The sequence below is a fragment of the Mobula birostris genome, chromosome 2 (genome assembly GCF_030028105.1).
Source record: "Mobula birostris isolate sMobBir1 chromosome 2, sMobBir1.hap1, whole genome shotgun sequence".
Classification (NCBI taxonomy): Eukaryota; Metazoa; Chordata; class Chondrichthyes; order Myliobatiformes; family Myliobatidae; genus Mobula; species Mobula birostris.
Window position 1 is genome coordinate 12601885 of NC_092371.1, and position 25685 is coordinate 12627569.

Sequence of the window (25685 nt, forward strand, 5' to 3'; positions counted from 1 at the left end):
ACTCCTAGCAGAGCTGCTGATGTGCCTTCTTCGTGATTGTGTCGATGTACTGGCCAGAGAGATCCACCAATAAGTTGGCACCCAGGGACAAAGCTGCTCACCTGTTCCACCACTAACCCTTCAATGAGGACTAATGTGTGTTTCGTGAAGTCCACAATTATTCCTTGGTCTTTCTGATATCAAGTGTGAGGTTCTTGTTGCATCAGCACTCAACCAGCCAATCTATCTCACTTCTGAATGCTTCCCTCGTCGGCATCTGAGACTTTACAACAGTATGCATGTTTATAGATGGCACTTGAATTTTGCTTAGCCACACAGTTCCTCACTGAGTGTGGTTTCCCAATGAGGGAGATGAGGATCCAGTTGCAGAGGGAGGTTTAGCAGCTTGGTGATTAGTACTGAGAGGTTGATATTGAACACTAAGCTTGCTAAGAGCACAAACAAGGATGCTGATGTGAAGCAAATGGAATGGATCTGCAATATTTGTGCAAACTCTTCCTATACAGTGCACACTAAATCTCTCATTTAGGACTGGTGGAGAGCTAGGGCACACATTATAGCATCAAATAATTGATCCAAAAATAGTGCACAGACTGTTTCATTAAGGGACACGGTGAAGTTGTGCACCATGTGACATTATTGTGTCTCCTTTAAACAAATTATATTCTGATTACAAACACTAATTTTCTTCTCCCAATCCACAAGGCATAGGAGCAGAATTAGGCCATTTGGCCCATTGAACCTTCTCCACCATTCCATCATGGCTGATTTATTATTCCTCTCAATTCCATTCCCCTGCCCGCTCTCTGTATGAGGTTTAGCCTGACAGAGGATTTCACTTCTCTAAATAGCTGCTCTTCATTTGCAGCTTTATCAGGCTACTTGAAGGAGGGAATGTGCACAGAAACACTGTGTAGCTCAGTCAGATAGGAGCCATACATAATACAATAAAGACATCATAAAGGTTCTATAATTCACCAGGATTTCTATCAATGGGTTCATGGGACTTGCTGAGAGATTTCCTTTGATGTTTTCCTACATTTCCATATAATTCCTTGGTTTTATTTCAGAAAGAATTGTTATAACAGGATTTGGTCATTTGGCCCAATGAGCCCTGATGAGTATTTTGCAAAAACAATCCAATTGGTCCCATTCTTTGTCGTCGTGCAAATTCTTTTCCTTCAAACAGTGATCCAATTATTTTCTGAGTGTTACAAGCCAGTTACAGATCATAACTCACTGAATTGAAAGCTATTCCTCAAGCCAGGTTTGATACTTTTGCCCATTCCTTGGTTTTCAACTATTCCAAAGTAAATGTGTTATCAGAGTACTTGTATGTCACCATATACTACACTGAGATTTATTTTTTCTTGCTGGCATTCACAGTAGAACAAGAAATGCAATAGAATTAATGCAAAACTTCACAAAGACTGACAAAACCAGTATGCAAGAGATGACAAACTGTGAAAAAAACCAAAAAAAGCAAATAATAAATAAAGAAATAACATTGACAGCATCAAGTGTCCTTGAAAGTGAGTCCATAGATTGTGGAATCAGTTCAGAGCTGTGGCAAGTGAAGTTATTCACATTGCTTCAAGACCCTGATGGTTGAGGGTTAATAACTGATCGTGAACCAGGTGGTTTGGGACCAAAGGCTCCTATACCTCCTTCTTGATGGCAGCAGTGAGAAGACAGCATGGCCTAGATGATGGAATTCCTTGATGTTGGATAATGATTTCTTGTGGCAGCACTCCTTGTAGATGTGCTCAATGATGGGGAGGCCTTTGCTTATGATGGACTGGGCTGTATCCACCATTTTTTGTATGCTTTCTGTCCTTGGGCATTGGTGAATTGCAACAATTGCTTTTTATCCCAGAGGTTTTCAAAGTTCAAAGCTCATTTTTGACACATGGCCACCCATTTCTGCTCTTGGGATTAGCTGGGAACAACAATTTCTTAGGTGGAACAACAACATGTTCCTACACTGGAAATCCACAGACCTGGAGAAATGCTAAGGAATTTGAATTTAAGTAATCAAACAAATTGGGAAAAAGAATTTACCAACTGGAACTGAATCTGGAGCAACAATCCAGATGGGGGAACTCAGCAGGTTGAGCAGCACACATGCTTTTGGCCTGTGAGGTTCTTCCAGCAGATGATTAATGTTCTCAGTAAAACTCAACTGGCTCAGCAAGGTTCTTTAAGAGTGAAATATGATGTCTTTAATTGGTCTGGGGTAGATGTGACTGCAGATCACAGAGGTTTACTCTGGAAGTGGTTGCAGAAGGCCAGAGTTCAAGGTTATCACATATGGTAACTAATTCCTTTCACTGATATTAAAATCTCCTCAATAGGGATTCTGGTTAATGGAATGAATCTTTTCCTGCCTCAGCACTCACGGTGAACCTGGAATTGAACATTTCTTTTCAAAGCAAGTACCTTTCCTCCAACTGCAACTGATCCTCCAGCTCTCTAATTCGAGATTCAAGCTGCGGTAAATTAGCATTCGGTTTCAGATTGCCTTCACTGTTTGCCAGTCTGGTCTTCAGATCTTTGTTCTGCAAGACAAAGGAGAAATTCAATAGATGTATGTCATCAGAGTCAAGACTAAGCACTGTCAGATGGTTGTTGCATCTCCACTGGGCCTCACCATTGAACCACTATCATGTACACCAGGGTATACACAAATGTGGTCCAGCTCATGTGAACACTGGAGATGAGGAGACATTATGGGTTAACCATCTCATTCGTAGATCATACAACAATTATAGATCTAATAAGTGGGACAGGATAACCTCAAATGAGACACATATCATTACCACTATGTCTGGAACACACCTTTCCCCAAAGCCCTAATACTCAAACACAAGAGATTCTGCAGATGTTGGAGATCCAAAGCAACAGTAAAAATGTTGGAGGAACTCAGCAGGTCAGGCAGAGGAATAAAGAGCCAACATTTTGAGCTGAGACCCTATCAGAATGCCTACTTGTACCCTAATACTCATCTCTCAAGTGCATTACTTGTATTTCCCTTGTAAAGCAATGCTGTTATAAAAGGTGCCATCAGATTTCTGAGTGGTACCTCACTGTTTTGCATGACTTACTTATTTTTTATATTTCTTATTGTAACTTATAGTAATTTTTAAACACATTGCACTGTATTGCCACTGCAAAACTTCATGACGTATATCAGTAATAATAATAAAGCTGATTCTGAGGTGTGATGCTATGTGGGTCCTGAATTTCTTTCTGTGATTGCCTTATAGATCTGTGTTCATCCAATATTAGCATCTTGTACCATTTATTGTCATTCTTCAGTACATGAGTGTAAAGGACAACGAATTTCACAATATATGTCCGTGATATTAAACCCAATTCTGATAACAAAATGATCATTACCTTGGATCTGATGCACAATAAAAAACACAATAAGCAAAAAGAATAAAAGCAATCCTATAAACCAAAGTAACTGTTATATACGTACTGACTGTATGTGCATAAAGTGACGCTAGGTGATGTGTATGTAGTAGTGGTGAGGGGTAATGGGTGGACATGTTGAATAGCCTAATGGCTTGCGGAAGGTAACTGTTTCTGAGACTAGTGGTCCTGATGTAGAGGCTGTGTGGTGTCTTCCCTGATGGGAGTCCATAAGCAGGGTGCGTGGGATCCTTCATAAAATTGCTGACCATGAAAACCCTACTGCTTCACCCAAACCCCAAGTTGCAGGCTAAGTCTTACCTGTGTGCTGCTGGATTGGGGGTTAGCCACTTCCACTAGTGCTGCCCTCCAGTGTTCACTCAGTGTAGAACAAGCTGGATTACGTTTCTCTGCTGCTGCACTTGTGCAAGATGAGGAACTGCTGCGAGCTTGTGCTTGCAGAAACGTGGCTCCAGGACAACATCCATGCACTATTATTCCACAGGCCATGACACTCAGGGACTAGGGCTATATTATAACTTTTTAAAAATTGGTTTTGTCACTGTATGATTTTTTGCTATCATAATTATATGTGCTACATGTGCCTTCTGCTGTGTGTGACTGTTGGTACTGTACTTTGCACTTTGACCCTGGGAGAATGCTGTTTCATTTGGCTGTATTCATGTGTATGGCTGAGTAACAATTAAACTTGAATTTGAAGCTGCGATTGTCTCTGCAATTTATCTATGATACACTTTAACACCTCTGAGCAAACCTAGGGGTGGAGTTGTTTGGCAAAGCTTTACAACATTAAAAACGTTGTGCAAACCAAAGCTGTTAAGTTTAATTGTTCCCACATACCTGTCTCTCCAAAGAAATTTTGTCACATTCCAGATCCTGCCTTGCAGCTCTTTCTTGCATTAGCTCACCTCTCAATTGCTCAATCTGTTAAAGAAGAAATGAAAAAAGTGAGCCACACCTCTATAACTAGATCCCTGTTCTGACACACTTTGTTCTATAAGTTCCATTAGAAGAAAGGAGTACAAGAGACAGAAAAAAGGATTCAAGGACAAACTCAAAGTTTCCTTGAAGAAGGCAGCACAGTAGCATAGTATTAGCATAATGTCATCACAGTGCCAGTGACCAGAGTTCAATTCCACTGCTGTCTGTAAGGAGTTTGTACGTTCTTCCTGTGACCATGTGGGTTTCCTCCGGGTGCTCCCGTTTTCTCTTACATTCCAAGTATGAACGGGTTAGCAGGTTAATTGGTCACATGGGTGTAACTGGGCAGCATGGGCTCATTGGGCCCGTTACCGTGCAGCGTCTCTAAATAAAATAAACATAGCTGTAGATCCTTCTACTTCGGTGTTGGTATGCAAAGGAGAGAGTGATAGGAAGGGATTAACCATTAATTCCCTGCCATAGTGCACAGCTGCGAGGCGTTTGACAAGGATGACATCAGGTGTGATCTCATCGCCTAGTAAACTGTCTGTTAAATTTCTCTAAATTACTGCAGAATTGGAATGTGGTACTCCAGCTGAGAGAAGCAGGTGAAATGAGCCAGAGTGCATAAAACATCCCTTCTTCACACGATGGTGGAAAACATATGGCATAATAACGTAGGCCACTATGAACCGCAAACAAATCCATCTCTGACACGCATCACGTCTTTACTTGCTTATACGCTGAGTCAACATGATATAAAAAGAGGATAGCACTCAGTCGAGGTCTTTTCAAAAAGCACTATATCATTCATCAGACTTGAAGTCATAGGTGGGAGGAGAGAGAAACAATGCACCGTGCTTGCGCAGCCCTCCGGTGAAAAATGATATCGTATCCGTTAAATAGGGGCCGTGGACAATTCTGATTTGATGGAGATGGATGTGAAAGCACAGAGGAACATCTGGAAAAATTTCTGAAACGCTCGTTCGCTACTGTCGTTACTGCGCGATCGGGAACCTTTCGGAGGGAAGGCCTCAAAATCCCCGGCTTTGCCTGCTGTTGGCCACCGAGATGGAGGTCAAATCGTTCGGATAGAGATGGCGCTCAGTACTCGGTGTCGGAGAGCTGATCAGAGATCGAAGTTTTCAGATGACTCAGAGTCGGACAGTGGTCGGGTATGGCAGACAGAGTTTTTCTTCCTACTCCCGTCTGCGTGAGATGTGGGACATTTCAGAGACTTTGAACTTTTACTGTGCTCATGGACTTCTTCATCAAGTTATGGTATTGTTGCACTGTTCTAACTATATGTTATAATTATGTGGTTTTGTTAGTTTTTTCAGTCTTGGTCTGTCCTGTGTTTTGTGATATCACACCGGAGGAAATATTGTATCATTTCTTAATGCATGCATTACTAAATGACAATAAAAGAGGACTGCGTGTCTTCATAATCTAAAAAAAAGTTATACACACACACACTCATTCTGCAAATATTTCCATTAGGACATCAAATTACCAGGACACAATCAATATAAATCTGTAGACAAACTGAGCTGCCCTCATTTTAAGGCTTAGTACACTGAGTCCATTTTAACGCCGAAGAGTGCCTTACTAAGCACAGGATTGATTCTGATTCCGAAGCCTCCGTTGGTCAGAGCTGACCATAGATATTGCATCCTAGCTGTCTAGATATGCAGGCCTGGGTGGTATGATACGGAGAGCAAGCTGTTGCCTGTGTAGCAAGCTCCTCCTCCCAATGCAACTGATGAATGCAAAGAAATGGCAGAAGCTGATACTGTTTGGTACCAGCAGAGCCACAGGAGTTGCCAGTCAGCATTGAACTCAATGTAGGACTGCTTAGGGACTCCAACTCTGAATTTTTCCCTTGGGGTTTACTCCCAAAGCCTTCTCCAGAGTGGGTATAGCCACAAGGCAGCTGAGGTTTGAGATCAGAGTTTTCCCTCTCCTAGATCAACTGCCAACCATGGCTCTTGAGCCCCATCGGCCCGAAGCGACTGGTTTTAAGGCACCAGTAATCTGCCTATGCCCCTTCTCCCATCAGCAGAAACGGTTCTGCTGGACTTGGTAGCTAAGTCACACATGAAGGCCAGGAGCTGGACTTGGTTGTTAGATGCTAGTTGAGTTGCACGCTATTGGGAGCATTTAATAGGTAGTGGGAGCCTGCCCCATTACCATCCCTGGCTATAACAAACTTAAGGAACCTTAAGCTCAGAACCATCCAGTACTTCAGTTTAAGAAGCCCAATCGCCCTGTGATATCGGTGCCACCCTCACAGAAAGATGCGATTAGAGAAATTCTCCAGGTTCTTCCACATAATCATTTTTAAAGTACTTATCAAAGTTCTTCTCAAACAGCCTCTGACAAGCACGTCCAGCTCCCGGCCTTCACGTGTAGCTTAGCTACTAAGCCCAGCTGAACTGTTTCTATTGATAGGAGAAGTGGCAGAAGCAGGTTACTGGCGCCATAAAACCAGTCGCTTCAGGCAGATGGGGCTTGTCAGCTCATCCAGAGGGAAAACTCTGATCTCACACATCCGCTGCCTTGCAGCTGTACCCTCTCATGGGGAAGACTTTGGAGTAAATACTGAGGGAAAAATCTAGAGCTGGAGTCCTCAAGGCTGTCCTACGTTGAGTTCAATGCTGACTATCAACTCCTGCGATGCCACTGATGCCAAAATATATTGGTCTCTGCTGATCCTTTGGACTCATCAGCTGTGTGGACAGGGAAAACCTGCTGCACGGGCAACAGCTTGTTCTCTATAATCGAACTGCCCCGGCTTGCATAGGGCGCAACACCCATGGTCAACCCTGATCAATGGGGGGTTATGTGTGTGTGTATCTGTGTGTATTTAATTTATAGTTTTAAAATTATGTATTACACTACAAAACAACAAATTACATGACATATATCGGTGATATTAAACCAGATTCAGATTCTAAATCCATGGCCCTCTGCCAATGGAAACAGTTTTCTTTAAGAAAGGATGAACGTGCTGGGACTTCTTTCCCCTTGGGACCCAAGAGAGGTTTGTAAGAATTAGGAAAGATTTCAATGAAATAGATAATGTTTCCACTTGAGGGAATGAGCATAACTAGACACTATCGATACAAGAGAATCAGTAAGAGAGCCATTATGTTAAATTGTTTGTTATGTTTGTGATGCAGCATGTATCCCATGACATTTGCATACCTATGAAGATCATCTTGAACTGAACAGATTTTTTTTTAAACACTGGGAATATAGAATTACAGGGAGTGGTTGAAGCAAACAGTTAAAATGCTAAGCAGCAAAAGAACTGGATACTTCTATGAAATTGAAGCTTCTGTTGGTCAGGGTCAACCATGGATGTTGTGTCCTAGCTGTCTAGATATGCAAGCTAGGGCAGTTGCCAATGTAGCAAGTTCCCCCTCTCCGCAATCTAATGAACCCGAAGGAACGGTAGAAACAAATACAGTTTGGCAGCAGCAGAGGCACAGGAAACGCCAGTCAGCATTAATCTCAACCATGGTAGGACTGCCTTAGGGAGTCCAGCTCTGAATTTTTCCCTCAGTGTTTACTCCTGAGGCCCTCCCCATGAGTGGGTATAGACACAAGACAGCGGAGGTTTGAGATCAGAGTTTTTATTTTCTTAGATGACTTGCCAACCAGGCTGATGAGCCCCATCTGCCTGAAGTGACTGGTTTCAAGGCACCAGTAACCTGCCTTTGCCCCTTCTCCATGAGTAGTAGTTTGTTGAGGTTGTTGTAGTTTGGGGGGGGGGGGCACAGTGGGGATGGGCTCCCACTACCTATTAAATGCTCCCAATGGCATGTGCCTCAAATGGCCTCTGACAACCAAGTCCAGCTCCTGGCCTTCATGTGTAGCTTAGTTACTAAGTCCAGCAGAACTGTTTCTATGCAATAGTGATCTGTTTAGCTCTCTGTAGTTTAATTCCATATTTTGTGATTTTGAACATCATCACTTTGAAGTAGCTTTTAGCTGTACACGCCAGGTACCTCCCTATTACATTGGTGAGCATTTGACTTTTAGGTCTCAAAGGATACGGAATTGATGCAGCAGAGTAGTATCAGACTGAACCATCAGCCATGATCTTATTGGTAAATTGCTAAATTGATTTGTTATTGTTATTTGTATCAGCATAGTGAAAAACCAGTCTTTCATATTGTTCATACAGATCTATTCATTACTATAATGTATGGTCATGCACTTTATGAGGAAGAATAAAAATGCAGACTACATTCTAAATGTGGAAAGAAATCAAAGGTGCAGAGGGACTTGGGATTCCTTGTGCAGGATTCCCTAAAGGTTAACTTGTAGGTTGTGCCAGTATCAAGAAAGCATTCGTTTTGAGAAAACCTGAATATAAAAGCAAGGGTACAATGCTGAGGCTTTATAAGGCCACACTGTTAGCAGTTTTGGGCCCCATATTTAAGGATAGATGTGTCAGCTTTGGAGAGAGTCCAGAGGAAGTTTATGAAAGCATGAGTAGTGTTCAATGGCTCTGGGCCTGTATTTGCTGGAGTTTAAAGGAACAGGGATGAGGGTGGGGTGGCGGAAATCTCATTGAAACCTATTGAATTTTGAAAGGCCAAGATAGAGCGGATGTGGAGAGGATGGTTCCAGTCGTATGAAAGTCTAGGACCAGAGGATACAGCCTCAGATGTCCCTTTAGAAGTAAGATGTGGAGGAATTTCTTTAGCCAAAGGGTGGTGAATCTGTTGACTTCACTGCCACAGATGGCTGTGTTTATTGGGTATATTTAAAGAGGAGTTTGATAGGTTCTTGATTAGGTCATGGGGAGAATGGGGCTGAGGGAGAAAAATAAATCAGCCATGATGGAATGGTGGAGCAGACTCCCATGCCTTACAGTCATTGAGGCAGTTCAAGTGCAAATGCTGAATGAAGTGTTCCAGTTCCAGAGACAATGCAGTGCAGGTAGACAATAACAAGGATGGTTATAACAAGGTAGATTGTGAGGTCAAGAATCACTAAGAGACTATAAGACTCTTATAACGGTGAGCTAGAAGCTGTTGTTATGCTTGGTGGCATGCACACTCAGGCTTTTGTATCTCCTGCCCAAATGGAAGGGGGTGGGGATGCGACAGAAAGCCCAGATTGCAAGGGGTCTCTGATTATGCTGGCTGCTTGACTGAGGCAGTGAGACGTGTAGATGGAGTCCATGGAGGGAAGGCTGACTTCCATGGTGTGCTGAGATGTGTCCACAACTCTTTAATTTCCTGCTGTCTTAGGCGCAGCAGTTACCATACCACACTATGATGAATCTGGATAGGGTACCTTCTATGGTGCATCAATAAAAATTTGTGAGGGGCAAAACAGGCATGTTAAATTTCTTTATCTTCCTGAGGAAGCAGAGGTGCTGGTGAGTTCCCTTGCCATGGTGTCTAGGTGGTTGCTAGACCTGTTGCTGTAGGACAGGTTATTGGTGAGGCTTATTCCTAGGAACTTGAAGCTCTCAAGTTCAACATTGTTGTAAACAGAAGCATGTACTTTGTCCCCTTCCTGAAGTCAATGACCAGCTTTTTTTGTTTTGTTAACTTCGAAGAAGAGATTGTTGTCATGACACCATGTCACTAGGCTCTCTACCTCTTTCCTGTACTCCAACTCATTGTTATTTGAGATACAGCCTACTAAAGTGGTATCATCTGAAAATCTTGTAGATGGAGTTAGAAATGAATCTGGCCACACAGCGATGAGTGTGTCGGGAGGGCCCCAAGGACACAACCTTGTGGGGCACCAGTGTTGAGAATAATTGTGGCAGAGGTGTTGTCACCTATTAAATAGTGGATTAAACACATGGGGGGACTTGATGCTTTAATATTCACAAGAATGTTGCCAGGATTTGAGGACTCGAGTGAAAGGGAAAGGTTGAATTGGTTACGACTTTATTTCCTGGAGCGCAGGAGAATGAGAGGAGATCTTGTAGAGGTATACAAAACTATGAGGGGTATAGATAGGGTGAATGCATACAGGCTTTCCTCTCTCAGCATAGGTGAGACTAGATGTCATAAAACATAACAATACAGTTCAGGCAATTTGGCCTACAATGTTGTGCCAATCTTTTAACCTGCCCTCTAAATAAATCTAACCCTTCCTTCCTACACAGCCCTCAATTTTTGATCATCCAAGTGTTTCTTAAATGCTCCTAATGTATCCGTCTCCACTAGCACCCATGGTAGGGTATTCCACACACTCACCACTCTGTTTAAAAAAAAACTTGGAAGTGAAATATTTAAGGGGGAGGTACAAGTGTTGAAGACAGATGTGGGTTCAATTATAACATTTGAGAGAAGTTTGGATAGCTACATGGGTGAGGGGGGAAAGGAGGGTTATGGCCTAGGTGCAGGTAGATGCGATTGGACAGAATAACAGATTGCCATGGATTGGAAGGGCTGAAGGATCTGTTGTGGTGCTGTAGTTCTCTATGACTCAATACTTCATGTTCCCCTGTAAACAGACAAGTTTGCAAATTAGGAGCAGATCTCTGGGTCTCTCTAATTTGTGCTGAAATTCAATGAAATCACAAATGATCCAATTGCAGTTTCAACTCTACATGCCTGCCTTGCTCAGGCAATCTTTCATCCTATTGTTTATTAAGAAATTATCTCCTCCTGCCTCAAACTATTCAAACACAGCTTCCACCATCCTTTTAGAATAGGGCTTTGAAGGTTGATGACCTTCAGAAAATGAAAATAGACTCACCTTGGTCTTAAGTGGGTAATCCCCTTGTTCTAGATGTTCCCACACTAGGAAATAGTCACCATATCCACCCTATCAATACTCTGCAAGATCTTCGACATTTCAATAAATTCCCTCCCCCCCACTGTAAGTGCAGCAGATACAAGCCTGACAAGCTTTTCCTCAGAAGCCAACGTTCCTATTCCAGGTAACAGCACACAAGTATGCATAATGAACTTTGGCTCGCCTTTGCTTGTTCAGTACGCATAACAAAACTTTCAATGGTTTCATTATGACTACAGGTGGAGGTTAACATGCTAGGGGGAAAAAAAAGGAGCATTTTCAACTTGAGACCCACAGTTACTGTAGGCTTATTTCACCATTTATATGGATGAATCTCAATGCATAGAGACACACACACACACATATATATACACACACACACACACACACACAAACATACACAGCAACTCAAATGACCACGTGTTACAACCATGGTGTATAGACGAGCATCTCTGAATGCACGTGTCGAACCTTGAAGTGAATGGGCTACAGCGGAAGACCACCCCAGTTTCACTCCTGTACCTAATAAACTGGCTTCTGAGTATACAAAGTTAATAAATGGACAACACAATGACCCTCACAGCTGCAGTTCAATCACGACTTTAGGAACTGTCTGTGTGGAGTCTGTATGCTTCCTTCAGGTGTTTCCTCAAGGATGGTTAACTGGCCACTGTAAATTGACCTCTGTGTGTAGGTGAGTAGCAGAACCTATAATGGTAAAGTGTACAATTGATTTATTATCATTCACAAGTACCAAGATAGTGAAAGCCATCCAGACAGATCATGACATACATAATCACATTGAGGTAATACAAAGAAAACAGACTACAGAATACAGTGTTACAGTTACAGAGAAAGTACAGTGCAGTTAGACAATAAGCTGCAAGGGACTTGATGAGAAAGACTGGGAGATGAAGAATTCCTCCCTTTAACGTACGATGGGTCCATGCTGCTTTCCTGAGGCAGTGGGAAGTATAGTTAGAGGCAATAGAGGGAAGACTGATTTGTATAATGGGCTGGGCTGTGTTCGCAACTCTTGGCTGTTACTTGCAGTCTTGGGTATAGCAATTGCTTTACCAAGCTGTGATGTGTCCAGATAGGATACATTCTATGGTGCATCTTTAAAAAGAAAATTGGCGAGCCATGAGAGACATGCTGAATTTCCTTCACTTGAGAACAGTTTTAGGGTGATTAGAGTGAGAGAGTGTGAGTGTGTGTAGAAGAGATAAAATGGTGTAGGGTACGATAATGTTCGAATCAGCATGGGCTGAAGGACCCACTTTGGTGATGTATCACTCTACAAACAAAACAGATTTTTCAGCACGGTGCAGGCAGAAGGAGGCATAGAAAATAGGTCATCTTCACTAAACTGATACCTCTTGTACAATTCCAACAAGCATTGCCATCGGCTTACGATGTACTCTTTCCTCTGATACGGTGGCATGTCTACTTCCTCGCGGCTACAGCAACTTCCAAGTTTGGCTGGTGTGCTGAAGAGCCTATTTTGGTATGATGGCTGACACAGATTTGGTGTGCCAAAGGATCTGTTTTGGTGCTGACGGCTGACACACACTTGATGTGCTGATAAGCCTGTTTAGGCACTCGCAGCCGACACAGAATGTGCTGAAGAGCCCATTTTGGTACTGACAACTGACACACACCTGGTGTGCCACAGGGCCTGTTTTGGTGCTGACTGGATCTATGACATGCTATAGCCCTGGGATTTGATCAGGATTCAACATACCTGTGATGTCATAGGATGCCAGCTGGTGTTGGCCACATTATCGAGCACTAGAAACATTTTGACAGTACGTCCAAACCTTTCAAAGTTTAGTAAGTGAATGCCACTTTGTTTTTAAACTTGAGTGCACATTACATTGGGAACATCTTGCAAGGCAGTCAGAGGGAGGCAAATCCAGTGCAAAATTACAAGCATAGGAAATAATAACCTGTTAACCACAGTACAAAGTTCAATTTTTCTTCAAGCAATTGAAAATGAATGACAGGGGAGGTCCCAGGTGTGATTACGGAATCAGATGAACTCAGCTGGGTCTGAAGCAAGTAAGCTCAGCGCCCTGGAAAGAGTCGGGCAGGATGAGAATTCAAATTAAAGCCACACCTGATTAGTAAAGCAGGGGCTGGTGGCTGTAAGGAGGTACACAAAAAGTGCAACAAAAGCAGGTCAGGTTGCAACAAACAGAGAAACGGTACAATCATTTCACATTGAGGAAGTCATAAGGTAATTTTAGGGTGCCCAGTGAAGTGTTTTTGACCTTAAACATGAACCACAGATGCTGCCTGCGATCTCAACTGTGTTCTCTTTCCACGATTTCCAACATTTGTAGTGTTTTGAATTTCAATTAATTTGAAGCACAAGACATTATGCCTCTGAAAAGAGCCAAGAGTGAAGGTGAAGAGATGGGAGAGGCCAGAAGCAAAACCATTCGGAGTAAATTACGACATCAACCTTGGTTAAGTGGAAAGAGTTCCAAGATGAGATAAAGAAATTTTTCTAAGAACTTCTTTATAGAGTCCAAGTGTGATCTGGTCAAAGTGCAATCAAGTAAGAGTTTTATTGTTCGTGTAGTGCAACGAGGCTGTCAGAGACATTTGAAATCTCCTCCTCTACCTGTTCTCTACTCCTGTTGATTCGCTCAGCTGAAAGGTCAACACTGTTCTTCTCTTCTTCCAGTTCCAGCTCTAGGCGCTTGACTTTATCCTGAAAGCAAAGGGAGAGAAGCAGAGTTACAAACAAGTTTCCTGCAGAACTCACCCTCGAGCATGGTCATCAAGAGACACAAAACTGGTGCAATATGCAGACCAACTTGCCTGTCTAGTGGGTGGTAGGGGGTTGGCATGTTCTCTGCCAACCCCCACTACCCACTCATCTTCACGAAGGTTTTTAAAAATGCAGGAATCTCTCTTCCACCCATAACTACGTGAGCAAGAATTATTCTGTTTGGAGGTAGGGCAGCAGAATACAGGAATAAGTCAAAATAGCTGCACTCACATTGTCTGATATAATGCATTTTTATTGATTTCATGTTTAAAACAGCATGCAAAACAGGCCTTTCGGCTCAATATTCATGCCAATCAATCTGTCTTCCTCACCTAGTCTCATTTTCTTGCACTTGACTCATACCCCTGTAAACCAGGGGTTCCCAGCCTGGGGTCCACAGACCCTTTTGTAAATGGTAGGGGTCCATGGCATAAAAAACAGTTGGGTTCATGTATCTGTCCTAATGGTCTTTTGAACATTAAAACATCCTCTGGCAACTTCCTCCAGCCTCGTTGTGGAAAAAAGTTGCCCTCACATCCCCTTTAAATCTTTCCCCTCTCACAAACTTACATCCTCTAGTACAAGACTTCACTTCCTTGGGTAAAAGACATTGACCATTTACCATTACTTATGTTCCTTATGACTCATTAAGGTCTAAAAAGGCTACACATTAGTCACCTTCAATTCCAGGAAAAACAGTCACACCTTAACTGTGTCTCCTTATAATTCAAACCTTCCAGAGCAGGGAAGATCCTCATGAACCTTTTCTGCACACTCCCTAGTTTAATTACATCCTCCCTAAAGTATGGTGACCAGGAAAGAATACAATAGTCCAGATGCAGTCTCACCAATGTCTTGCATAGCTGCAAAATGACATCCCACCTCTTGTACTTGATGCTGTCCAATGAAGATAAGCATGCTATATGCCCTTTTGTCTATTTACGTTGACACTTTCAGAGAACTATCTACTAGTACCCTAGGTCCCTCCGCTCTACAACACCCTTTAGGGTCCCGCCATTTGCTGTGCATGTCCTACCTAGTTTAACTTCCCAAAATGAATCCTTTTGCATTGTGCGAATTCAGTTTTGTATGCCATAACCTTCCTCACTGTCTGCTACACCAACAATTTTAGTGTCATCTGCAAACTTACTAGTCATGCCACCTACATTCCCATCCAAATTGTTAATGCACATGATGAACAACAGGAGACTCAGCATAGATTCCTGTGGCACACCACTGGTAATAGGCCTCCAGACTGAAGAGTAACCTTCACCATTACTGTCTGACTCCTTCCACCAAGTCAATTTTGTATCCAATGGTCTAACTCACCCTGGACCTCATGTAATCTAAGGGGTGTTTGACAGGGGAAATGGTGAGGGGATGTTACTTCCTGTGGGAGAATCAATATTCAGGAATTTAGTTTCAGAATGAAGAATGGTTACGCATACAAAATAACGACAAGAAATGAGTTCTTTCAAAGGGTTGTAAATCTTTGTTACATGCACCTTTAAAAATTGTGGAGGCTGAACCATTGAACATGTTCAACATAAAGTAGATTAGGGTTTTTGAGATCCATAGTAAAGTAACTTTAAGCCCAAGATCAGAATGACGGAGCAGGCTCAAGGGACTATAATTTAACACCGCTTCATTTTAGTCTAGACCACAGCAGTGTGTTTAGTGAAGGTGCTCGCTCCAACAGTGCTGTTGAGTTAAAGTCCTGGGATTTAAACCAAGCTGTGCTTGTGTGACTGTCATCACTGAGGAGAAGATGGCAGCGTGACACAATGCATGCGGCCTCTCCGGTGAAATGATATCGTATTTGTTAAATAGGGGCTGTGCACAATCCTGATTTGATGGAGATGGACGTGAGAAGCACAGAGGAACATCTGGGGAAACTTCTGAAATGCCCGGTTCGCTGCCGCTGCTACTGTGTGATCGAGAATCTCTGGAGGGGAAGGCCCCAAATCCTTGGCTTTGCCTGTTGCTGGCGGCTGGAGCTGGGGTCGAAGCGCCCGGCAGAGATGGTGCTTGGTGTCGGAGGGCTGGTCAGAGGCTCGAAGTTTTCGGATGGACTGAGAGTCGGACTGTGGTCAGGTGCTTCCAGGATGCTGCATCAGCAAGTTTGCGGCGCTGGAAGCTCATGGGAGGGAGAGTTTTCTTCCTTCTACCGTATGCGTGAGATGATGGGACTTTCGAGAGACTTTGAGACATTTTTTACCGTGCCCATGGTCTGTTCTTCTTTCAAATTACAGTATTGCTTGCACTGTTGTAACTATATGTTATAATTATGTGGTTTCTGTCAGTTTTTCAGTCTTGGTCTGTCTTGCATTTCTGTGATATCACACTGGAGGAACATTGTATCATTTCTTAATGCATTGCATTACTAAATGACAATAAAAGAGGGCTGTGTGTCCTCATAATCTAATAACTAAAATAACTGGGCCCAGATGAAACACACTCTTACAATTCAAACATATTTTTATTTCAGTTGTGCACAAGAACAGTGTGGTTCATCAGCCACACTGTTGTGAAGCCAGGACAGAAAACTGCTATTTTAATACAGAGTTGGCTCATCAATTATTGATACTGATTATTTGGTAAATTGGGCATGTTTGAGTTCCTTACTTGCAGCCACCCTGTACTGTGTACAGGGAAACTATGCTGATCTAGGTTAATTACAGTGTCATTCTCACATATCTGTCTGCGGTAAGCAAGGTTGGCTCCAGCTGTCTTACTTCAAATAGCTCCCTTGTCTGGGTTTGATTACACACCCCCACAGTCATCCTCACCTGGATGTTGTCTTTAACCCTTGCCTTACTGCAAAGTCCACATAACTTTTAAGAAACATTTAGATAGGCACATGAATGTCTGGAAAATGGAAGGATATGGTCATTGTGCAGGCAATGGGAATTACTTAGGTTACCCATTTGATTAGTAATTTAATTGGATTGGCACAACATTACAGGCCAAGAGGCCTGTTCCTGTGCTCAACTGTTCTACGTGTGACTTGGAGCGAAACTTGCAGGTAACAGCATTTTCCATAGTTGCTTATCTTCTTGATCTTCAAAGTTGCTGGGGGCAGATGTTTGGGAAATGATGCTGAAATACACTTGGCAAAATTGCAGCCATGTATCTTACAGGTAATACACATGGTAGCCACGATATGCAAGTGATAAAGCTGGGGGTGGGGGGGGTCAATACATAAGATGATGGTTGTGGCCAAGTACAGCTCCAACACTATATACAAATTTGCTGATGACTCAACTGTTGTGTGCTGTATTAAAGGTGGTGATGAATCAGCATACAAGAGGAAGAATGAAAATTTGGCAGAGTGGTGTAATAACAACAACCTCTTACTCAATGTCAATAAAACCAAGGAACTGATAGTACCTTACAGGAGAGGGAAACCAGAGGTCCAAGAGCCAGTAATCATTGGAGGATCAGAGGTAGAGAGGGTCAGAAACTTTAAATTCCTGGGGGTCATGATCTGAAAGAACCTGTTCTGGACCCACCATATAAATATAATTGCAAAGAAAGCACGACAGTGCCTCTACTTCTTCAGGAGTCTGCAGAGGTTTGACATGTCATCAAAATCCTTGGCAAACTTCTATAGATATGTGGTGGAAAGTGTGCTGACTGGCTGCATTACGGCCTGTTATGGGAATACTAATGCCTTTAAGCAGAAAATCCTGCAAAAGGAAGTGGATTCAGCCCAATACATCACGGGTAAAACCCTCCCAACCATTGAGCACATCTACATGAAATGATTTTGAATGACATTCAGAAGGTGGTGTGTGCTTTCACGCAGATCATGGGTCCAGTGCCCGAGTTAACAACAATCAAGATGAGCTCTAACTTAAGTGCACACATAGACAGGGTTAACTGTAATGGACCCTTTTTATTTTCTTTTCCTACTAACTGTTCGATAAAGCTGAAATTTGTAAATATACTTTCTTTATAATTGTATGTGGTGTATGATCTGTTATTTCTTGCCGACAGGTAATTGCAAGTGGGCAGCATTTACACAGTACTCACTCAGCTTAGGGGCGTGGATGGCCAAAACATCCCGGCTCTCCTGGACCGGTGGGACTCAAGTCATATTGACCCAAGACGCATGGAGTTCAAGAAAGGTGGCTTTCTCACTGCTGAGTCCATTGGCTTGTTAGCGAGGGGCTAACCAGCCATGTTTCTACGGACACCCATAAAAAGGGGTTTTACAATAAAACATAAAAGCTTCCAAAGGGGGTGAATACTTTCTATAGGCACTATTTCATGCTCACTATTTATACTTGCATTTGCACAGTTTGTTACCCATCGATCCTGTTTACCATTACTGTTCTATAGATTTGCCAAGTATGCCCACAGGAAAAAACCCTCAGGGATGTAGTACTCTGCAAATATATTTTACTCTGAACTTTGAGGTTTCAATAAAACTGAACCCAGAATCAGGTTTATTATTACTGTCTTATATGATGTGACCTCTTTTGTGACAGCATTACAGTGCAAAGAATAAGATTACTATTTCAAAATAAATAAATAGTACAAAAGAGGGAATAATGAGGCAGTACTCATGGACCCCTCGAAGCAGACCACAAACTTGTTGTGGTTTGGAGGCTTGCATGCCTCAATGACCCAGAGAACTATGTTGGCTAATGTCAACATTTGGCTCTTGGTAGGGTAACCCATATCAAACAGGTCAAACGGTAGAGGACAGACCAAGAATGGTCCATCGACCCTCCAGGTTCAGGGGTTTAGCTCAGGGCTAACAACCCTGACTGGTAAAACAAAACTGTTACGGAAACAGCAATGAAGAATCCTACAACATCTGAATGCAATGGTATTCCCAAGCCTCCACCCAGGACTTGCAGGAAAACCGAAAGGAGGCTACTGACATGATGAAGGAAGCCCTGAACACCGGAGATGGAGGACCTTCATTGCTGCCCTAAGTGGAAGCGGCGTAACAGGCAGCTCAGTCAGCTCATGGACCATTCAGAAACCTGATGGTGGTGGTGAAGAAGCTGTTTCTGAATTGATGACTGTGAGTCTTCAGGCTCCTGTACCTCCTCCCCAATGGTAGTAACAAGAAAAGGGCAAATCCCGAAATAGAAGGGTCCTTCTTGAGGCAGCACCTTTGGAAGATGTTCTCAGTGGAGGAAAGGCAAGAAGAGTTAATTATTGCTTATAGTCCTTCATAATAATAATGTATTACCCCTAAGTACATTGCAGACAAGGAAATGCTTTGAAATGTAATCTCTGCTGCGATGATGTAGGCAAGGAGACACAGCAAGCTCCAACAGACAACAATGTAGTAATGACCAGACATCCTGCTAATTGGGTTCTTCATTAGTTAATGTTTGTAATCTGGGTATCACAAGATATCGGAGCAGAATTAAGCCACTCGACCCATCAAGCCTGCTCCATCATGGTTGAATTAGGATCCCCCTCAACCCCATTCTCCTGCCTTCTCCTCATAACCTTTAACTTCCTGACTAATCAAGAACTTACCAACCTCTGCTTTAAATGTACTTAGCCTCCACAGCCATCTGTGGCAACGAATTCCACAGATTAATTCAAGAAATTTCTCCTCACATCTGTACCTTCTGGTCCTAGACTCCCATGTTCACTGTCTAAGCCTTTCAATATTCAGTAAGTTTCAAAGAGGTTCCACCCCCTCCCTCATTCTTCTAAACTCCATTAAGTACAGGCCTAGTGCTATCAAATGCTCATAGGTTAACCCCTTCATTTCTGGAATCATTGTGAACCTCCTCTGCACCCTCTCCATTACCAACATATTATTTTCTTAGATTAAGGGGCACAAAACTGTCCACAATACTCCAAGTACAGCCTGACCAACACCTTATTAAAGCCTCACCATTACATTCTTGTCCTATATCCTTGTCCCCTCGAAATGAATGCTAACATTGCATTTGCCTTCCTTACCAACATCTCAACCTGCAGGTTAACCTTTAGGAAATCCTGCTCAAGGACCCGCAAGTCACTCTGCACCTCCGGTTTTTGAATCTTCTCCGTTTAGAAACACCGACATCTGCGAATTAGTCACTGGCAGCCAACCAGAGAAGGCTTCCTTTATTCTCACTCTTTACCTCCTGCCAGTCAGCCAATCTTCTATCCATGCTAGTACTTGTCCTGTAATAGCATGGACTCTTATCTGGTTAAGCAGTCTCATGTGCGGCATCTTCAAAGGCTATCTGAAAATCCAAGTACACAACTTCCACTGATTCTCTTTTGTCTATCCTACCTGCTATTTCCTCAAAGAATTCCAACAGATTTGTCAGGCAAAATTTCCCCTTAAGGAAACCATGCTGGCTTTGCCTTATTTTATCATGTGCTTCCACGTACCCCAAAACTTCATCTTTAATAATGGACTCCAACACCTTCCGAACCACTGGTCAGGCTAATTGGCTTATAATTTTCTTTCTTCTGCCTTCCTCCCTTCTTAAAGGGTGGAGTGACATTTGCAATTTTCCAACCCTCTACAACCATCAAGTCTACCAAACCAGTGTTTATTACTTCCCCCTTATTGACTATGAGGAGATGGTGATAAACTGTCAGATTAAACTACTGAAGTCCTTCTGGCGAACGTACTCACACAATGCTGTTGGAAGGGGATTCCAGGATTTGGAGCAAGTGGTAATTCACTTCCAAGTCAGGAGTGTAAGTGCATTGGGAAGGATTCTGCAAGTGAAGCTGTTCCCTTTTTCCACTTGTCCTTCTGAATTGTAGGTGGTGGAGGGAATAAGGTATTGATATTACAACATAATATTGTACAGCAATACCGTCCCACTCAACTTGGATAAATTCTTCCTTGTGAGGGCTGTAAGTTGCTATCACCTCTGAAGATGCCCTGACAGTTTGATGTTCTGCATGTATAAATTCTCATTTGATTCAGTAAACAAAATTTCTCCTCATCTCCCTGTATTGCACCTTTTCAGTTGCTTTTATACTTTGTTCTGCATTATTGTTTTACCTTGGTGGAATGACAGGCTGAATTGCGTGCGTCTGCACGCTGCCGGGAGACTAGACCATCAATTGTTGGTCATTGTCGGTCAGGGTCTTGGACTGTGTGGTTTTTTTTTTGAGTGAATATGCTTCCTTTGTTCTCTATTTTGAATTATGTTTCTTGCCGTTTTGAATGTTTTGCACATTGGCCCCAGAGGAACACTGTCTCATTCAGCTGCATCTAGGTATGGTTTGAACGATAGTTAAACTTGATTTGATTTGTTTTAGCTCAATGGACTGTAATGATTTGATCTGAATGAACATAATGCAAGATAAGCTTTTCACTGTATCTTGGTACATGTGACAATAATAAACCAGTAGCAAATATTTTGACAATGATCTCCTAGTTCTAGAAGGGGTATATTTAAAGCAGAGGTTGATAGGTACTTGATTAGTGAGTGTCAAAGGTTACAGGGAGATGGCAGAGGATGTGATTCAGAGGGAGAATAATCAGCCACGATGGAAGACCGGAGCAGACCTGATGGGTAAATTAGCCTAATTCTGCTCATATGTCTATGGTCTAACACAGCTCCCTGCAAACATCTCAAAGACTACAAAGAATTAACATGCTTTCCTAGAAAGATCAGATGATAGCTGCCAATCTTGTCTGGGACCAGTGAAATATTCAGCAGCCATCTCCATCTTCAACGTCCTTCACCTCTCTGTCCACCTGCTGAGATCATCCAGCAGCCCGTTTCCCAACTTCACTCTTTTTCCCTTCCCACTCACCCACTTAGCTCAACTACCGCATCATCTTTCATCAATCCTCAGTCCACTAATCACCCAGGGCTCCTATCTTACCACTCTTCCTCAATTTTCAGCTTCAACACAAGGTCTCCATCAGAAACTTCAACAATTCCTCCCTCCCTACAGACGCTGCTTGGCACACGAAGCTCCTCCAGCAGACTGTGCGTTGCTCCGGACAACATTCATTGGATTTGCCGATGACAGATGTTATGGATCTGAAACCCAGGTGAGTGGTTGCAATATTCTGTTTGAACAATGTCAAAGGTGGCAGGTCAGTGCTGCTCTTTAACGGCTGCAGGAACCCAGGCTCAATTCTGATTCTGGGTGTTGTCTGTATATAGACTTTGCACCTTCTGCTTGTGACTGTGTCTCTTTTCCTGGAGCTCCTGTTTCTTTCCACATACTAAAGACTTGCAGGCTGGTAGAATCAGAATCAGGTTTATTATCACTGACATATGCTATGAAATTTGATGTTTTGTGGTAGCAGTACACTCCAATACATAAATTTTTACAATAAGAGATTAGTGCAAAAACAAAACTAAAATAGTGAGGTAGTATTCATGGACTGTTCAGCAAACTGATGGTGGATGGGAATAAGCTAAAACACAGTGTCTTCAGGCTCCTGTACGTCTCCTTGATGGTAGCAATGAGAAGAGGGCATGTCCTGGGTGATGGAAGTCCTTAATGATGGATACTGCCTTTTTGAGGCAACACCTTTCGATGGTGTCCTCAAGGCTAGGGAGGCTGGTGCCCATGATGGAACTGGCAGCGTATACAACCCTTTGCAGATTTTTCTGATCCTGTGCATTGTCCACTCCGTACCAGATAGTGATGCACCAGTTAATGGCTGCTAGAAACCCTCTCTGAAATTGCAAAGGAATTAAAGGGGCACTTGGTAGGTGTGTGGACAGAAAAGGCTATTGGATTACTGGAAAATAATAGGGAGCAGGGGTGGATCAAATGGCCTCCTTGTATAAATACACAAGCAACTGACCTCCAGTACTTTTGCCAGCCTGGACTTGTCATCCTGGGTCTTTCGCTTGGTATCCATTTCCTGTTCCAAGTGCTGCACCTTCTGTCCCAGCACATCTTTATCCAGCAGCGCACTCTCCTTTTCAGCGTTGCTCTGTTGCAACTCCTGTTTCAAATGGCCAATCTGGAAGGATAAATACAGCACCTTTCATTGTGCAATGTAATTAACAGCAAAAACTGAAACTGCATCAAAGCTTTACCTCACAAAAGGAAACTGGAAATAAGATTTACAAGGAGGTAGCCAAGCCCATCCCAGGTAAATCTTTCCCCAACAAGTGAGCACATTTATATGGAGTGCTGCCACAAGAAAGCAGCATTCAGTTTCAAAGAACCTCACCATCCAGGCCATGCTCTCTTCTCACTACTACCATCGGGCAGGAGGTTCAGGAGCTTTAGGTCCCACACCACCAAGTTAAGAACAGTTATTACCCTACCCTAGGCTTCTGAACCATCATGAATAACTTCATTTGCCACAACTTTGAACTGATTACACAACCTGTACTCACTTTCAAGGACCCTACAACTTGTATGTTCTGTTTTTTTGTTACTTGCACAGCTTGTCTTCTTTGGAACATTAGCTGCCTGTCAGTCTTTATGCATAGTTTTTCAGAAATTCTATTGTATTTCTTTATTTTCCTTTAGGAGAACTCAAAAGTTCTAAGTGACCAAAAAAAACTGGTTAAAAAGGTAGTACCGTACGAAATAATGGGGAAACTCAGGAAGGCAGGCAGCACCCATGGAGGGGAATAAACAGTTAATGTTTTGACAATGTAAATGACTATGTAATGCTAAAGAGGCAAGTTTTAAGGAGCACCTTAGTGGAGAAAAACGGGGGCAAAGAAGTTCTGAGAGGGAATTCCAAAGTTTACAGTCTCAGTAGTTGAAGGCTTGGCTGACAACAGTGGAATGATCAAGAGGAGCAAAAGTTTGACATTTCTGTCAGCCCTTTGATTAAATAAGAGATTAGGGCACGGAGGGACCTGAAGACGGGATGGGAATATTCTAAAGTCATGACTGAGTGCGGGCCAGTGTTGATTGAACAGACCTTGTGAGAGCTGGGATTTGGGTAGAGTTTATAGAGAATAGAAACAGACTGTCAGTCCAGTCTGAAGATCACAGGTGTTTGATATCTTTGACAGATGAACTAGGCAAGGCATGGTCGCATAGCAGTTGGTGTAACGCTTTACAGCGCCACCGATCAAGGTTCAATTCCCGCCACTGCCTGTAAGGAGTTTGTACATTTTCCCAGTGAGTGCATGGGTTTGCTCCAGGTGCTCTGGTTTCCTCCCACATTGCAAAAATGTACACATTAGGGTTAGTGAGTTGTGGGCATTCTATGTTGGCGCCGGAAGCATAGCAACACTTGCAGGGCTGCCCCCAGCACATCCTCGGATTATAGTGGTCATTGAAACAAACAACTGTTTGTCTAGATGTACGTATGACAAATAAACCCAATCTTTATTCTCTCAAAATGTTAATTTTGATTTACCCTCATTGCAGATGTTGCCTAAGTTGTTGAATTTTTCCAGGTTTTACTGTATTTATTTCAGTGTCTTGTTTTTCTACATTATCACACCACCCATTTGTTTACCGTGAAACTCTTGGGATGTGTGCTGTGAACAAGATACAAGATAAATGTTATGCCATATGATAACTCTGTTACCATCTAGTGGTAGAAACTGATCACTACTTCAAATATAATGGATCATTTCAGGCTACCAATTTCATCAAAAGTCCTTCCTGGGTTTTTATTTAGAGATACAGCATCACAACAGGACCTTTCAGCTCAATAAGACACTACATCCATATGACTAATTAACCTATGACCCACAGTCTTTGGAATGTGGAAGAAAACCAGAGCACCCAGAGGAAACCTATGTGGTCATGAGGAGAATGTACAAGGAGTGGGAATTAAACCCTGGTTGCTGGCGTTAAGAGTTACACTAACCACTATGCTACTGTGATTCCAAATCAGTTCCCTAGAATATGCTGAAAATCCCCACAAATGTATTCCTTGATTTCCAAATTCTCTTGGAATACTGTCATTTTTGGTACCCTGATGTAGTGTACAGACCAGAAACTTCAACTGTTTATCTTTCCACAGGTGCTGCCTAATCAGTTGAATGTTTCCAACATCAGCTATTTTGACAACAGATTTCTGGTAGCTACATTTGACTTTTGCTCCTAAGTTAGCATGACATTGTTAGATTCAGCCTTTCATGTTGTGCTAGGCTGCTTCTCATATCAGAATAGCTTAACTACTAATGTGTTTTGCTGTGTAGGCTCTTCAGCAAGATAACAGTTCTACATAAATTTTCAAAAACAAATCCTATCAGACTCTTTAAAATGATCATGCCTGGCTTTGAACGGACAGTATGTAAACAATGCTGGTCTTCAGCCACATTGGTTGCTGACCACAAATTTTATTGAGATTCATTTATATCCACATTCAGGGAATCCTCGGCACTAGTATGTCTTATAGGGAAACGGGCTCACGAGCAAAGATGGAAGGCGGCCTGCAGCCGAGAGCAAACCTGGCTTGTACTTATAAGGAAAGGCAAGAGGTGGCTTGTACCTCATCTTGTAGTCTTTTGATGGTCATATTTGCCTTTTCCAGTTCCAGCGTCTTCTCCTTCCCTTGTCTCTGGTGCTCAAGTAACTCGCGACGTGACTTATCTCGATGCTCCTCCAACTGAGACTGCAGCTTAACGACTGAACTTCCCGACTGCTCAGAGATGACTTCTATCTACGATGGGAAAAATCAAAAGGATCACGAGTTATTGGAACAACCTGGCTACATCAGGGGAACAACTTCTGGTCAACCAAGAAAATCTCAAGAGAAAATTTAGTGGAATTCCTCTAAACTACTAAGATAAGGAAAAATGTGTTTCTAGTTACAGAAGGTCTGGGAAGCCTGAGGACTCAAGGTTTCTGGTAAGAAGATTCTGAAAAAGTAGAGGTATAAAGAGTT

General features: G+C 42.6%; 1 protein-coding gene across 2 annotated transcripts in view; it reads right to left on the reverse strand.

The window, feature by feature from the left end:
• cgnb (cingulin b) overlaps positions 1 to 25685 on the reverse strand; it is a 133716-nt gene that overhangs the window by 13653 nt on the left and 94378 nt on the right. For both annotated transcript variants that reach the window (XM_072283329.1, XM_072283339.1), the window contains exons 15-19: positions 25290 to 25460; positions 22677 to 22838; positions 13766 to 13855; positions 4279 to 4362; positions 2440 to 2558 (exon numbers count right to left, since the gene is read on the reverse strand). In XM_072283329.1, the coding sequence (XP_072139430.1) occupies positions 2440 to 2558; positions 4279 to 4362; positions 13766 to 13855; positions 22677 to 22838; positions 25290 to 25460 (626 nt within the window). The remainder of the gene's footprint in view (positions 1 to 2439; positions 2559 to 4278; positions 4363 to 13765; positions 13856 to 22676; positions 22839 to 25289; positions 25461 to 25685) is intronic.